Raw genomic sequence first — 16,086 nt, forward strand, 5'->3', positions numbered from 1 at the left:
AAGGCCAGAAAAGTTCAGCGTGGACTCGTTTTTATGAGGTTGTAAATCAGGATGATAGTAATGCTGGCTACGTGATTTGCAAGAGCTGCGACGCTGTTTATGTCTACGACAGTCACAAAACCGGGACATCTAACATGGTGCATCACATTTGTGCAAAACCCCGAACCTCCACAAACACCCTGAGCATGAGCAGTTTCGTCCGCCGTGATCCCAGAAGAGTGCCACAGGATGTTAAAACAAGATAGAACGCAGCTGCCTGCAGCAGTTTGAGTGGCGCGAGCGCTCTTGGAGGTGCGCTTAGCGCGGCCATCAGATGATTGCGCACTGGTGTGCGTCTGGGCCGTGACAGCGTGGCACGCATTGAATGTCTCTGCTGCATTGGATCAGTCTCCTTTCTTTAACAGGCAAAAGCTTTATAACCTCACTAATGCCTTGCATCGTCTATATTAGATATATAACAACGGGCGGGTGCGGTTTTGATTAAATGTTAGTTCGGGTGGATGGCGGATGGTTGACGACTTTTGTGATGCGGTTGCGGATGAAATAATTGCCTATCCGCGCATCTCTACAATGCAGCTGATGGAAGTACTTTATGGCACCCATAAAGCTCTCTAAAAAACATCCATAAACCGCCAACAATACTCCATTTACATCGTCCATCCATCCAATTTTCTACCGCTTGTCCCGTTCGGGGTCGCGGGGGTGCTGGAGCCTATCTCAGCTGCATTCGGGCGGAAGGCGGTGTACACCCTGGACAAGTTGCCACCTAATCGCAGCCATTTTACATCGTGTGACCTGAATGTTAACCAAGTATTAGCGATATTGTTATTACAAGCACTAACGCAGACAACCTATTTTTAGTAGCACCGTAATCACAGAGCTTACGTTGCTATACTGGCATATTGAGCTGGTGAATGTTAATTTTAAATTATAAATCATGCCTCTCACCTGGACAGTAGAAAATTGTGGCCATAACCAGAAAAGTTAGTCAACTTTGACATTCAACTTATACCCGGAGATGGCGGTAAAGACAGGAAAAATGTTTGTTTTGGCCTAGGGGTGTAACGGTACGTGTATTTGTATTGAACCGTTTCGGTTCGGAGGTGTACCGAACGAGTTTCCACACGGACATATTAAGTAGCGTAACGCACGTTGTGTAAACAATGCACACCGAGGCACAACACACGGCATGCTAGCAGCTAACGGGCTAGGATAGACTGTCCTCTTTTCACCAGACATGTCCTCTTTTGCGGAGCTGTCAGGGCGGAGTTTCTTAAATGCCTCAAATGTCCGGCATTTTGAGTTAGGGTTGCGTGTATTTTCAATGTACGTTCAGGGTTAAGAAGGGGTTAAAAACATAACAAATTGTGCGCGCAGCAGTGTTTCACTAAAACTGGATCCATTTAACACAGAGCTTGTAAAACTTGTAGCTCTTCCTCTGTTGAGTATTAAACTCTGCGACTGGTTTTTTCGGATATTGACCACGTTGGGGTTCCGGTCAGAGAACACACAGTCATCATTTGGACTCTTCCAACTTTAATGGTGCATATTGGTTTAGGTTCATTTATTTAGTTAGTATCTGTAAATCAGAAGCAAACACCCATCAACATTTATGTCATTTAACTAAACAACAATATAAATATATGCTCAAAGTAAAATACTAGAGACATAATATATTGCATTTCTACAATGGCATGTGAGCTAGCCACATTAGCAGCAACAATGCTATCCTTAACAGGGAGATGTTAGCTCCTAGCATTCTGACAACACAGCACCAATAATACTCATAAAACACCACTAAATGTTACACAAACACAGTGATGTCTATTAATAAACTAAATGAGTCTTCTATAATAATCAACATACTCACATCGTCAAAGACTAGAGCACCGATTAAACGTAGCAGAGAAACAAGTCAGCACACATTAACACACGTCAAAAGGGAAGCGGAAGTGACCCCTATAGGAAGGAAGCGGAAGTGACACTGTCAAGAAATGCATCAAAATAAAGTATCTGTAAACATGGAGAATTCTTAACATCCTCCTTGTATTCAGGCTCAAAAATATAAGGTTCTGGATCAGATGAAGTCTGTCAGGATTGGTCGCCGTTGTTGAAGGGAAAAGCGAAAGTTGTGATGCGTCTGTGAAGTGAATATGCCGCTATATGCCTAAAATGAGCAAAATATGTCAATATTACGTGTTGTTTTAAATGTGCCTCTTACTACATTATGTATTAACTTACAGCGTGTATATAAGACATTGATGGATGTTTTTAGAGCGCATTATGGGCAGGGCAGAGCGACTCCAATTGGCTTCATTTTTAGCTGACTTTTGGTAACATTTATTTCTGAGTTAGAATGCATAAAACAAAAACAATTTGTGCTTGTCTCGCATAAGGATTGTGACTGAAAATTCCCCTAAAAAGGGCAGATCCCCATTAAACCATTTAAACCAGGGGTGCTCACACTTTTTCTGCAGGCGAGCTACTTTTCAATTGATCAAGTCGTGGGGATCTACCTCATTCATATATATAATTTATATTTACTTATTTATGAAATACATGTTTTTGTTAACAAGTTAAAGGTGTTTAATGATAATGCAAGCATGTTTAACACATATAGTTAATATTGTTAATACATTAAAGGTGTTTAATGATAATACAAGTATGTTTAATACATATAGTTAATATTGTTAACAAGTTAAAGGGGTTTAAAGATAATGCAAGCATGTTTAACACATATAGTTAATATTGTTAACAAGTTAAAGGTGGTTAAAAATAATACAAGCATGTTTAACACAAATAGTTAATATTGTTAACAACTTAAAGGTGGTTAAAGATAAAACAAGCATGTTTAACACATATAGTTAATATTGTTAACAACTTAAAGGTGGTTAAAGATAATACAAGCATGTTTAACACATATAGATTCCTTTCTTTCATGAAGACAAGAATATAAGTTGGTGTATTACCTGATTCTCATGACTTGCATTGATTGGAATCAGACAGTGGTGATGATAACGTCCGCATTTTCGAATGGAGGAGAAAAAATGTCCTCCTTTCTGTCCAATACCACATGAAAGTGGTTGGTTTTTGGCATCTTATTTGTCCAGCTTCCGTACTCCTTTGTATACACTTTACAAGAAATACATTGTCGGCAAACTCCGTAGCTTGCTAGCTTGTGCACGCCAGCTTTCTGAGACTCTTATTTTGGTAGCGCAGGCAGGATGAAGCAGAGCTTTTATTGTGCAACTGTGCAGTCGGTCTTTGGAGTTTGGACGACAGGTACGGCGCCAGAGTCTGTTGAAATAAAGTGTTTCTTGCCTTCCAGTCGGTAATTTTAATGAGCTGGCAGCAGCCAGCGTCATCTCAGAAGACCCTCGGGTGCCGTGAATGTCAATCAAGTGACGAAAGTGACGTCATAGTGAAGATTTATGATCGCTCATTTTTAGGACTATTTTTTTAATGCCTGGCTGGTGATCGACTGACACACCCTCCGAGATCGACCGGTAGATCGCGATCGACGTAATGAGCACCCCTGATTTAAACGCTCGCCTTTGTTGACGCCTGTTGTTGTTGTTGTAGCTGTCCAACATGGAGATTCCAAACCAGGGTGCTCAAGTGGAAGGAGACAGCAGCAGTCACGCCATCCGCCTGCTGACGTAAGACAAGCACACATGCACGAACTCGTGACAAAAGTATTTGGACACCGAGGACATGGCTCTGTTCCAATCTCTGTCCTAAGTGTTTGATGGGCTTGTTCCTCCACACCACACGATTTTGACCTCGCTTTGTGCAGTCATGCTGGAGTTGAAAAGGGCCTTCCCTTCTCCCATCCCAAATGCACACAATTGTCCAAAATTTCTCAAGGGGTCTCAATACTTGTGTCCGTATTCTGTATGTAGAAGCACATGCATGTAATTATTATGCATGTACATTAATGTTGTCCTCTTGCAGGATCCCTCCTTGCAAAGGTGTAGGAGTGGAGACCAGGAAAGCTTTAGCGCGTTCCCTCTTGGACTGCACTTTCCGCCTGCAGGGCAGGAACAACCGCACATGGGTGGTAGAGCTGGTGCTGGCCAACTGCCCCCTCAACAGCACCCATAGCAAGGAACAAGGTACCCCCCCCCAAATCCTCTCGGATCACACTTTCTAGTACGCTAACTAACATTACAATCTGTGACAGCCTCTACACGGCACGTGTACCTGACCTACGAGAACCCCCTGTCAGAGCCGGTGGGCGGGCGCAAAGTGGTGGAGATGTTCCTCAACGACTGGAGCGCCATCAGTCAGCTGTACCAGTGTGTGCTCCAGTTCTCTCGGGCGCTACCAGGTACAAAAATGTCACTCTTTTGTGATTTCTCAATACAGTCAAGCCTCTAAGGTTGGGCACAATCCGTTGCGGGTCAATCTCATAATAGGAAAAATGTTCTCCCTTATAGAAACACATACCTGCCAACTACCGTATTTTCCGCACTATTAGCCGCACATAAAAACCACAAATTTACTCAAAAGCTGACAGTGCGGCTTATAACCCGGTGCGCTTTATATATGGATTAATATTAAGATTCATTTTCATAAAGTTTAGGTCTCGCAACTACGGTAAACAGCCGCCATCTTTTTTCCCCGTAGAAGAGGAAGTGCTTCTTCTTCTACGGCAAGCAACCGCCAAGGTAAGCACCCGCCCCCATAGAAGAGGAAGCGCTTCTTCTTCTACTGTAAGCAACCACCCGCCCCCGTAGAAGAAGAAGAAGCGCGCGGATATTACGTTTCATTTCCTTTGTGTGTTTACATCTGTAAAGACCACAAAATGGCTCCTACTAAGCGACAGGTTTCCGGTTCATGAAAAGACGCAATCTCTCCATCCGCACACGGACTACTATTTCACAGCAACTGCCTAAAGACTTTCAAGAAAAGCTGGCTACTTTCCGTGCATATTGTAAAAACAAGATAGCTGAAAAAAAGATCGGGCCAGAGAACATTATCAACATGGACGAGGTTCCACTGACTTTTGATATTCCTGTGAACCGCACTGTGGATAAAACGGGAGCACGTACGGTGAATATTCGCACCACAGGGAATGAGAAGTCATCCTTCACTGTGGTTCTAGCTTGCCATGCTAATGGCCAGAAACTTCCACCCATGGTGATATTCAAAAGGAAGACCTTGCCAAAAGAGACCTTTCCAGCCGGCGTCATCATAAAAGCTAACTCGAAGGGATGGATGGATGAAGAAAAGATGAGCGAGTGGTTAAGGGAAGTTTATGCGAAGAGGCCGGGTGGCTTTTTTCACGCAGCTCCGTCCATGTTGATATACGACTCCATGCGCGCCCACATCACGCTGGTTTTTAATATATTATTAAAGTTTGACTGACCTATCTGACTGTTTTTTTGACATTCCCTTTAGCGCAGTTAGATGCGGCTTATAACACGGGGCGGCTTATAGGTGGACAAAGTTTTGAAATATGCCGTTCATTGAAGGCGCGGCTTATAACCCAGGGCGGCTTATGGTGCGGAAAATACGGTACTCCGGTTTTCCCGTAATTAGTACGGTTTTCATCAACCTATTCCGGGTTAGGGTTGCAGTGATAAAAAATACGGTTTTTCATTAATTAAAATCTTTAAAAAGTTTTATTCACGAAATCGCGTAACAACAATGACAATCGACACTGCTTCCCGTAACTTCCTATCGAGCCATTCCGAATGCCATGCGCGAGGCTATTTATAGCACCGCTGCCAAGCACGAGGCACCAGTTGCCATTGTTTCCAAACGAGCGAACGATCATGGAATCAGCCGGAGAAAAATCGCAAACGAGTCTTAAACCGAAAAGAAAACTGCAGTCATTCCGTGAAGAATATTCAAAAGCCTATCCGGGAATAATTATCCGTTCCAAAAAGGGTGAAAACTACGCGAATTGCACCTTGTGCAGACAAGATTTTTCGATCGGACACGGAGGAATTAGCGATGTAAAAGACCACGTCGGGACAAAAAAACACAAGTCTAATGCCGTTGCTAGCGATACAAGTGGAAAACTTTCAACGTTTTTCGTCGCCCAAACAGATTCTTTGGATGTGATAAATGCCGAAGTTTTATTTACGGAGGCAATAATTGAGCATGGACTAGAATAAATTTGGATTTTAGCCACAAAAAGGTAATGACACCAATGTTATCTATTGGAATTGTTTAGTACTGTTATACTGTTAAAAGTGTTTATACTATTTATGCTTTCAAGTCCAAGTTGAAGAAATCTTGTTAAATGTTGACAGGATAACTACCAAAATACAGAAGTATATCTTTAATATTTTTGCAGTGCTATTTCTGTTGAAAAGTTAAAATGATTACATTACAGATGTGATGTGCCACTTTTCAAGTGTCTGATGGCTTAAATTAATTTTCATTAATTTTTCATATTTTGAATTCTTTTGAAAGGCTTACAAAAAAACTACATTTGAATTGTAATTCCATGCTATTGACAGGACTATTAATTTTAATGAAGTTAGCTTACCATGTTTACAGTATGATGATTGTGATAGAAATGTGAATTTTAGGCACAGAATATTTTATACAATTGAACAAGGCAGTAGATTATACAAGCTTGGACAGAAAGTTAATAATGACACCAATTTTTTTTTTAATGGAATTGTTTAGTACTGTTTTACCATTTGTTTACTGTAAAAAGTGTTTATACTGTTTATACTTTCAATTAACAAATTGAAGTCTTGTGAAAGGTTGACAGGATAACTGGCATTAACTGTCAAAATAATTTCAAACTATTGAAGTTAGCTTACAGAATAAACATGTCAATCAACCCATATGATTTTTGCTGTAATATTTTTGTTTTGAAAAGTCACTGTGACTGATAGAAAAGTGATGGTTTTAGCAACATTTTAACCTGTCTGAATGCTAATAATCATTTTGCGTCGGGGGGCGAAGCCTGAACCCCCCACCAGGACTTTGTCCTGGACCTACCGGGGCCTGCGGCCCCTGGACCCTGGCTGCTAGGTTTTTCTGATTTCAAAAGTTGGCAGGTATGGAAACAGAAATAGAAATCAAGGTTCAAACTGTGACCAGAACGTAACGTCTAAATATCAATTCACTCTAACATGCATGCACTGTCATTTCTAAATAACAACCTATTAGGATTCAAATCTACGTTTAACACACTTCCTTGTGGTCTACATAAGATGAATTGGATATGCTTTGGTATAAATTTTGCTCGGCAGTCACATTTATAACTCACTTTCTGCGTATGTCTGTATACAATTTGTGGAGGTGTTCCCTTGCAAATGTAACTCTCCATGGCCCCAACCTTTTCAAAAGTATCAAATTATCTTTTGAAAATGTACAGTGTTAAATATATACCGTATCTAGAAGACAGACAATGCTTAATCCAAGAGTTCAGCGATATAGACAATGTATGACATGAATCATATCAATTTGGCTGACGATAGAGCTTTTTAATACTACAGTTATAGCAGGGGTGTCAAACTCAAATACAGAGTGGGCCAAAATTTAAAACCGAACAAAGCCGCGGGCCAAGGTTGAACAAATTAACCTTTTATTAGGGACCCAAACAAGTTTTGCATTGAATATTGAACAAGCAAGGCTTGTATAACTTTATAGTGACATGCAAAATCCAGTTTCAAATAATAATAATAATAATTAAAAAATATCAATGGCATATCAAATACAATTTAAATAAAAATGTAATGCCCTCTGAGGTAAATATCAACATTAACTTTTTCCACAGGCTAATAAATTGGAAAATAAAATAACAATGAATAAAACAACCATTCAGGACTTTAAACTGCTCAGCTTGCAACACACTGATCTAATCTGATGTGCCCAAGCCAGATACCTGACATCTTTTCTTGGATGCTAGTTCATTAATGTCAGGGCTCAGGCTTTGAGCTGAGGCATCTTTCATTATCGAACGAAGTTGTTCATCAGTCTTTATATCTCGTAGTCCACCCGGACCACAGTCTTGGGGACGTGCTTTAAAGGCACTGCGTTTTTCGTCCTCCACGAGCTGTCATCACGTCTGCTTTTCATCCGTTCCAACAACGTGCCGGCCCGATCGCAAGACTTATACGTAAATGCAATGCATACTTGGCCAACAGCGATACAGGTTACACTGACGGTGCCCGTATAAATAACTTTAACATGTTAGAAATATGCGCCACACTGTGAATCCACGCCAAACAAGAATGACAAACACATTTTGGGAGAACATCCGCACAGTAACACAACATAAACACAACAAAACAAATACCCAGAATCCCATGCAGCCCTAACTCTTCCGGGCTGCAATATACACCCCCGCTACCACCAAACCCCCCCCCTCCTCCTCCGTGCGTCGGTTGAGGCGGGCGGGGTTGCGGGGGGGGTGTATATTGCAGCCCGTAAGAGTTAGGGCTGCATGGGATTCTGGGTATTTGTTTTGTTGTGTTTATGTTGTGTTACCCCGCCTCAACCGACGCACGGAAGGGGGGTTTGGTGGTAGCGGGGGTGTATATTGCAGCCCGGAAGAGTTAGGGCTGCATGGGATTCTGGGTATTTGTTTTGTTGTGTTTATGTTGTGTTACTGTGCGGATGTTCTCCAGAAATGTGTTTGTCTTTCTTGTTTGGTGTGGATTTACAGTGTGGCGCATATTTCTAACATGTTAAAGTTATTTATATGGTCACCGTCAGTGTAACCTGTATCGCTGTTGGCCAAGTATGCTGGGCCAGCATTTACTGGACTGGGTGAAAAGCAGACGTGACGATATTTGGGAGGGGCACTGAATTTGGGAGTCTCCCAGGAGGGTTGGCAAGTATGAGAATTAGCGGTGAATGCGGTGTTACCGCGGCACCGCCGCTGAATATAATTGGCGGGCCAGCTCTAGTGTTTATTTGATATCGCCTCAAGGGCCAAGTGAAACTACACGGCGGGCCAAATTTGGCCCGCGGGCCAGAGTTTGATACCCATGAGTTATAGCATGATAATGCACGTTAATCCACAGTGCAACATTTAAGTCAGACAGAACCATGTCACGAGATATTAATCGTAAATTAACAAGTAGATTAATAATAGTTTTGACAGAATAGTACAACTGGAAATGATGCGATATGTTAGCGCATATGTTAAAATTAGGAGCCTTTGTAACCCGTTTTTTACATACCAAATAATATACAATGGAACCTCGATTGACAAACGTATTTAGTTCTTGAATACGACTTGTAAATAGAAATGTTTGTATAGTGAAGCAGAGTTCCCCATAAGAAAAAATGTAAATATGAATAATGGGTTCCAGCCTTGACAAAAGTCCATATTTTAGTGAAGGTTTGTACACTTTGAACACAATATTAAGTGATATGCAGTACTGTGTATCAAACAAACATGACAGGGAGCTGATGCATCAACTTTCTGAGTAATAAAAAAGTTAAAACAACAACAAGCTGCTGTATGCTCTGCTCTGCCAACACACGCAGAAGTCACTATGGTGTAGGGATGTCCCGATCCAGGTTTTTGCACTTCCGATCCGATACCGATATTGTTTTTGCACTTCCGATCCGATACCGATACTGACCGATACCGATACTGACCGATAATGGCCTATCCGAGCATGTATTAAAGTTTAAAGTTATTTAGCCTACTTAGTTGTCAGAATCATGTTGAAAAGGGTTTTAGTACTCTTGATAACAACTAGCCAGCTGAATTAGGGGAGTTTGAATAATACACAATGGTTGGTAACAAGAAACTGGCCTGTTTATTCAAGGATAAACACAAAATAGACAAAATTATACATGACAAACAGAAATGGCATCATTGAAACAAGGGCTGGGCGATATGGCCTTTTTTTAATATTGCGATATTTTAAGGCCATATTGCGATACACGATATATATCTCGATATTTTGCCTTAGCCTTGAATGAACACTTGATGCATATAATCACAGCAGTATGATGATTCTATGTGTTTTGATTGATTGATTGAGACTTTTATTAGTAGGTTGCACAGTGAAGTACATATTCCGTACAATTGACCACTAAATGGTAACACCCCAATAAGTTTTTCAACTTGTTTAAGTCGGGGTCCACTTAAATTGATTCATGATGCAGATATATACTATCAGATATATACTATCATCATAATACAGTCATCACACAAGATAATCACATTGAATTATTTACATTATTTATAATCCAGGGTGTGGAGGGGGGCGCCGGATGTAAGTGTCAAAAAGACAGCCAAAAGAGTTTGATATGAGAATAAATCTAAAGTTAAAATATAGGGTAGAAATGCATCCATTTGCAGGAAATGTAGTCTTGATTTTCAAAATTTTCTCTCAACACTTGCATGTCTACATTAAAACATTCTTCTTCATACTGCATTAATATATGCTACTTTTAAACGTTCATGCAGAGAAGGAAATCACAACTAAAAAAATCACACATTTTTTCATACGGTGTTGATGTGGAAATTGTTGCCTCGGCATTTTGATGGTGTGGACGTGTGGCACCGAATGGAGATAAGCGTCTCGACAGACGTTACAATATTTGAACAATGATGACGAAAACTGTTTTCTCTGTCGTGTCGTTGTGTCGAAAATTGTTATGCGCTTATTTTTTTATTTGATTTTGTGCGTGGCATATAATTGCTATGCGCAGAGGACGTTTAAACAGTGCACAATTGCACAAGCGCGTGACCTTAGAGAGAACGTTGGTCACACGGCTGCGCTAGCATCACAGCTAACGTCAGCCAGGCTGCTACCTCTGCTCGGGGAGGACGTATACGTATGTGACGTATGACGTGACAGTATGTGACGTGTGTAAGAAGGTGCACTTGCTGTCTGTGAGAGGGAGACACAGAAAAGAGTGAGAAGAGCCTGTCGTGTAATACCGGCAGCTAAAAGCAACTGCGTGAGAATCCACAGACCTGTGGATGTGTTGAAGGTGTGCTGGAAAATGCGGAACGGAAATTATAGGGAGCAGCAGAAAAGTGGAATGTACTATTTAAATAGGTGCGTTGGAAAACACGGAGCAGAGTTGTTGTTTTTTAACTGGATCTGGATCGGCATTTTCCCATGCCTTGCCGATACGCATTTTTTTGCAAATATCGGCGGCCGATCCGATCCAAATATCGGATCGGGACATCCCTACTATGGTGCCCTCTCAAAAACAAAATCCCTAACTTCGTCAATCATATTGCTACAATACTAAACATTTAAAAGAGTAAAATGCACACATTAACAACGGCGGAGAACTGACAAGAAAGGAGCAGACAGAGGGAGGGAAAAGGAACAGAGACCGTGTTTGTGCTTTGGAAGAGCGAGGAGCCGCTCTGTAACGAGAGAAAAGAAGTGTCTTCTCCTCTGCTGTGATACAAATCTGTTCTGGCATCAACGCTGGTCTGTTAAATTTTTGGGACTCTTGAGTTGGCAAAATCGGCAAAACTTGTCAAAAGGCGAAAAAACTTAAGAAAAGGCACACATGCTGGAGTAATGAGACGTGACTTCTCCTGCACAGCAAGTGAAGTGGAAGGCTCCGCCTCCCCAACAATGTTTGGCCCTGCTTTCTTGCCCGAAAGCACCTGAATGAAGCGTTTGTCCACAGAGACATGGTTGGCACGCAGTGGCATATTTGGAATGATCTAAAAGTTTGTAAATCGAAAAGTGCGCGTAGAGAGGGGGTTGTAAATCGAGTTTTCACTGTATTACATCTCAAAATAGATTTTAGGCCATATCACTCATCCTTACTTTATCCTAACTTCTATTTTGTTTCCTCAAACCAAGTAGTGATGTCTCATTGGCGCTGTCTTTTTTGACTGACTTTAGCATCTAATCAAGGGGTGCTCATTACGTCTATCGCGAGCTACCGGTCGATCTCGGAGGGTGTGTCAGTCGATCACCAGCCAGCCATTAAAAAAATAGTCCTAAAAATGAGCGATCATAAATCTTCACTATGACTTCATTTTCGTCACTTGATTGACATTCACGGCACCCGAGGGTCTTCTGAGATGACGCTGGCTGCTGCCAGCTCTTTATAATTACCGACAGGAAGGCGAGAAACACTTTATTTCAACAGACTCTGGCGCCGTACCTGTCGTCAAAACTCCAAAGACCGACTGCACAGTTGCACAATAAAAGCGCTGCTTCATCCTGCCTGCGCTACCAAAATAAGAGTCTCAGAAAGCTGGCGTGCACAAGCTAGCAAGCTACGGAGTTTGCCGACAATGTATTTCTTGTAAAGTGTATACAAAGGAGTACGGAAGCTGGACAAATAAGATGCCAAAAACCAACCACTTTCATGTGGTATTGGACAGAAAGGAGGACTTTTTTTCTCCTCCATTCGAAAATGCGGACCTTATCAGCACCACTGTCTGATTCCAATCAATGCAAGTCATCACAATCAGGTAATACACCAACTTATATTCTTGTCTTCATGAGAGAAAGGAATCTATATGTGTTAAACATGCCTGTATTATCTCTAAACACTTTTAACTTATTAACAATATTAACGATATGTGTTAAACATGCTTGTATTATCTTTAAACACCTTCAACTTGTTAACAATATTAACTATGTGTTAAACATTCTTGTATTATCATTAAACACCTTTAATGTATTAACAATATTAACTATATGTGTTAAACATGCTTGCATTATCACTAAACATCTTTAACTTGTTAACAATAGTAACTATATGTGTTAAACATGTTTGCATTATCTTTAAACACCTTTAACTTATTAACAATATTAACTATATGTGTTAAACATGCTTGTATTATCATTAAACACCTTTAACTTGTTAACAATATTAACTATATGTATTAAACATACTTGTATTTTCATTAAACACCTTTAATTTATTAACAATATTAACTATATGTGTTAAACATGCTTGTATTATCATTAAACACCTTTAACTTGTTAACAATATTAACTATATGTATTAAACATACTTGTATTATCATTAAACACCTTTAATTTATTAACAATATTAACTATATGTGTTAAACATGCTTGCATTATCATTAAACACCTTTAACTTGTTAACAAAAACATATGTTTCATAAATAAGTAAATATAAATTATATATATGAATGAGGTAGATCCCCACGACTTGATCAATTGAAAAGTAGCTCGCCTGCAGAAAAAGTGTGAGCACCCCTGATCTAATCCAACTTTATACTTACTGGTCCATGTTGACAAAACAGCCGTGTGTCAAATGTCGTGGACAAATAAACACAAAAGTGTATGTTTTCTTGAGCATAAAACCAAAAGGGACAACACTGGAGGCTCCAGGCAGCGGCCAACAGTCTCACAGCCGAAACAAAGGCGGAGCATGTACTAAAATGTCCACATACGTACATCCGTTATTCTGTGACGTCACAGATGGCCCTCTGTTAATAAACATTGTGTCTAGAGACATCCAAAACAGCGTGCTATCTCATGCCCAACTGCATGAACCTTATGATCGAACGCTTTGGTGTTGTTTAACATGAATATCCAACATTGTATTTTTAAGACAGAATAGAAGAAACTCTTTATGGGTACCCTTTAAAAAATATGCTGGCCAGAACAGCAGAGTCAACTTGCCGTGTTTGACGATAAAGTCATTAGCTCGTTATAGAAGCAATCACATTAATTAATTGCCTTTTTTTGTCTTCATTAAGTGCGTTAAAGTTCTGGCGTGAGCAAGTGTGCCTTGTTTTTTTTAACTTATTTTCTGTCTTTTAATTCCCCTATACCAGGGGTCCCCAAACTTTTTGACTCGGGCGGCCGCATTGGGTTAAAACAAATTGGCCAGGGGCCTGGTTGTGTTTGTGTGTGTGTTTGTGTGTATACATGTGTATCAGTGACGTGCAGTCACTGGAGGCAGGTGAGGCGGGGCCTCACGTGCCATCATGGAAAGAAAAAAAATGTAAAAAGAAAAAAAAGTAATTAAATTGTTATATGTATGCAGTGATTATACTATTAAGTTATTTTCCATTTAACATCACCAGTTTTAGATTATTTTTTATTCAAAATCACTGAATTTTCACATTTGCCGTTCAAATACTGAGAAGAGACGGTGCGGTGAACAGCAGCCAGTTGAGGCACGTCACTCAGTGCCTCACCATGGATTGCGGACTCGGCTAACTGCTGGCCTGCTGTGCAGTGAGACCGTATTGCTATATGAATTATATTATACATTTCCATAGTTTAGTTAGCTGAGGTATATAATGTACAGTGTATTTTGTCAACAACTGTATGTGTGTAACGTATTTCTTGTGCTGAGCGATCATAAAACGGCTGCAAAAGACGCACTGGCTGAGGCTCGCAGTAATCCCGCCTCCTGCACCCCCGGCGTAGAATGCACCCCCTGACGGGAGTGTTATATCAACTAAAGCCCACACTTAAAACTTTCCACGTGCAAGATTGAATCTATTTAAAAAAGTTATTTCATAAGAAGCCAAAAAGTGCAAAAACAATAATGTTCGTGTTGGAGGAGTTGTGAATGACAAAATACTGCTTTCCCAGTATTCCAACTCATTGTATCATTGTGCTCAACTCTCTGAGTGTGAGATTGACTGATGCTTTTACACGGAATGGCCATGACAATGATTTAAGTATGCATATATATGTAATACCAAATAGTAGAGGGAACTATGCCAAACAAGTAAATATTCAATATAACCAGTAATAAAGCCGATTTTTGGAAGAATTTGCCAATACGCTGCCATGTGGACCTTCGCATTGCGCACATACACACGCGCACAAAACGCACATGGACAGTTTTTTTGCGACATAGTGTATTGGGTTACTGTATGTATTTGTTTCCACTTTGTCCAACAAGGGTTTATGCGAGTGCTCAATTGCGCCCCCTCGCAGACATAGGCTCTAAATAGGCTGTTCTGGCATTACAGCCACCTGTTCAGTACTGCCATGATCGAGGTGAGTAGGGGAGCGTCTCTCAAATACAAATGAATAGCCAATTAGCTTCGATGCTAACATGATGTACTATTTTTCATAGTGTGTTGTAAAGAGCCTCACTGTAATGGCTTGTGCACATACACAATGCAGAGTCCAGGAGGCTTGAACTCGCGACTATCATAATGCATTCAGCGGGGGTTACAATAGCAACAACAATCATTTTGTACAAAAATAAAATGTCGTATATACAATATTATCAGGATATGATCAGAGACACGTTTGTTTAAGCATGAATTAAAACAAGCTTCAGCTAACCGAACAACAACCCGTTGACACTCTGTCAGGTTCAAACACTGATGACATCGAATAATCAGACAAGAAGCAAGGAATCAAGCAGAGACAGAGTTCAATTTAGCTCGAGGAGACACGTGTTTTGGGCTGTATTCTAGTTACAGATCCAAACTACGTTCTTAAAATCCTGCCCGCGTCTCTCCTGTATTTATTAGGAATGTCCCTATTACATCACTGTCGCTGAGGGAAGGGGGTTATCTTGACAACTCCAGTTAGACACAATATATGGTTATAGAGTAAATAAAAATTAGGTGACGCAGGTCATATCGCCTTGTCTCAACTCTGTCTGCGTCACGGCGGTGTTCGGCCTTGTCTCTGCTCTGTCTGCATCCCGGTACCCAATGTTCGGCCTTGGCAGTCAGCAGGCCGAGTCTGGACACAACACTGAGGCTAGTAGTCTTTTGGATTGCTAGCTCTGCACAAATACAAAAATACAATTTCATCAAAAATTGACAATACTTTACAGTAACGGCCCTTAAACATAAAGTTATGTGATAAACAGGAGGGAAATGTTAGAATAATTATGTATATATTATCATCATAACTTTATGCTTAAGGGCCGTTACTATAAAGTTATGATGATAATATATACATAGTTATTCTAACACACTCCCATCACTGCAATAGAAAGTATAAACGATAAAACATTGAAAATTGAATATAAATGGTAAATGGTAAATGGGTTGTACTTGTATAGCGCTTTTCTACCTTCAAGGTACTCAAAGCGCTTTGACACTACTTCCACATTACTCTCGTTTATTTCCCTAAAGAGCTCCTTAAAGTTTTGTAATCAATCAGAAACATCCATCCATTTTTATAGATCACCATCACTACGATATGA

General features: G+C 40.4%; 1 protein-coding gene across 2 annotated transcripts in view; it reads left to right on the plus strand.

The window, feature by feature from the left end:
- med14 (mediator complex subunit 14) overlaps positions 1-16,086 on the plus strand; it is an 88,220-nt gene that overhangs the window by 33,360 nt on the left and 38,774 nt on the right. For both annotated transcript variants that reach the window (XM_061970774.2, XM_061970775.2), the window contains exons 16-18: positions 3,583-3,659; positions 3,955-4,115; positions 4,184-4,330. In XM_061970774.2, the coding sequence (XP_061826758.1) occupies positions 3,583-3,659; positions 3,955-4,115; positions 4,184-4,330 (385 nt within the window). The remainder of the gene's footprint in view (positions 1-3,582; positions 3,660-3,954; positions 4,116-4,183; positions 4,331-16,086) is intronic.

This window comes from Nerophis lumbriciformis, linkage group LG13 (assembly GCF_033978685.3).
Source record: "Nerophis lumbriciformis linkage group LG13, RoL_Nlum_v2.1, whole genome shotgun sequence".
In the NCBI taxonomy this organism is placed as follows: domain Eukaryota; kingdom Metazoa; phylum Chordata; class Actinopteri; order Syngnathiformes; family Syngnathidae; genus Nerophis; species Nerophis lumbriciformis.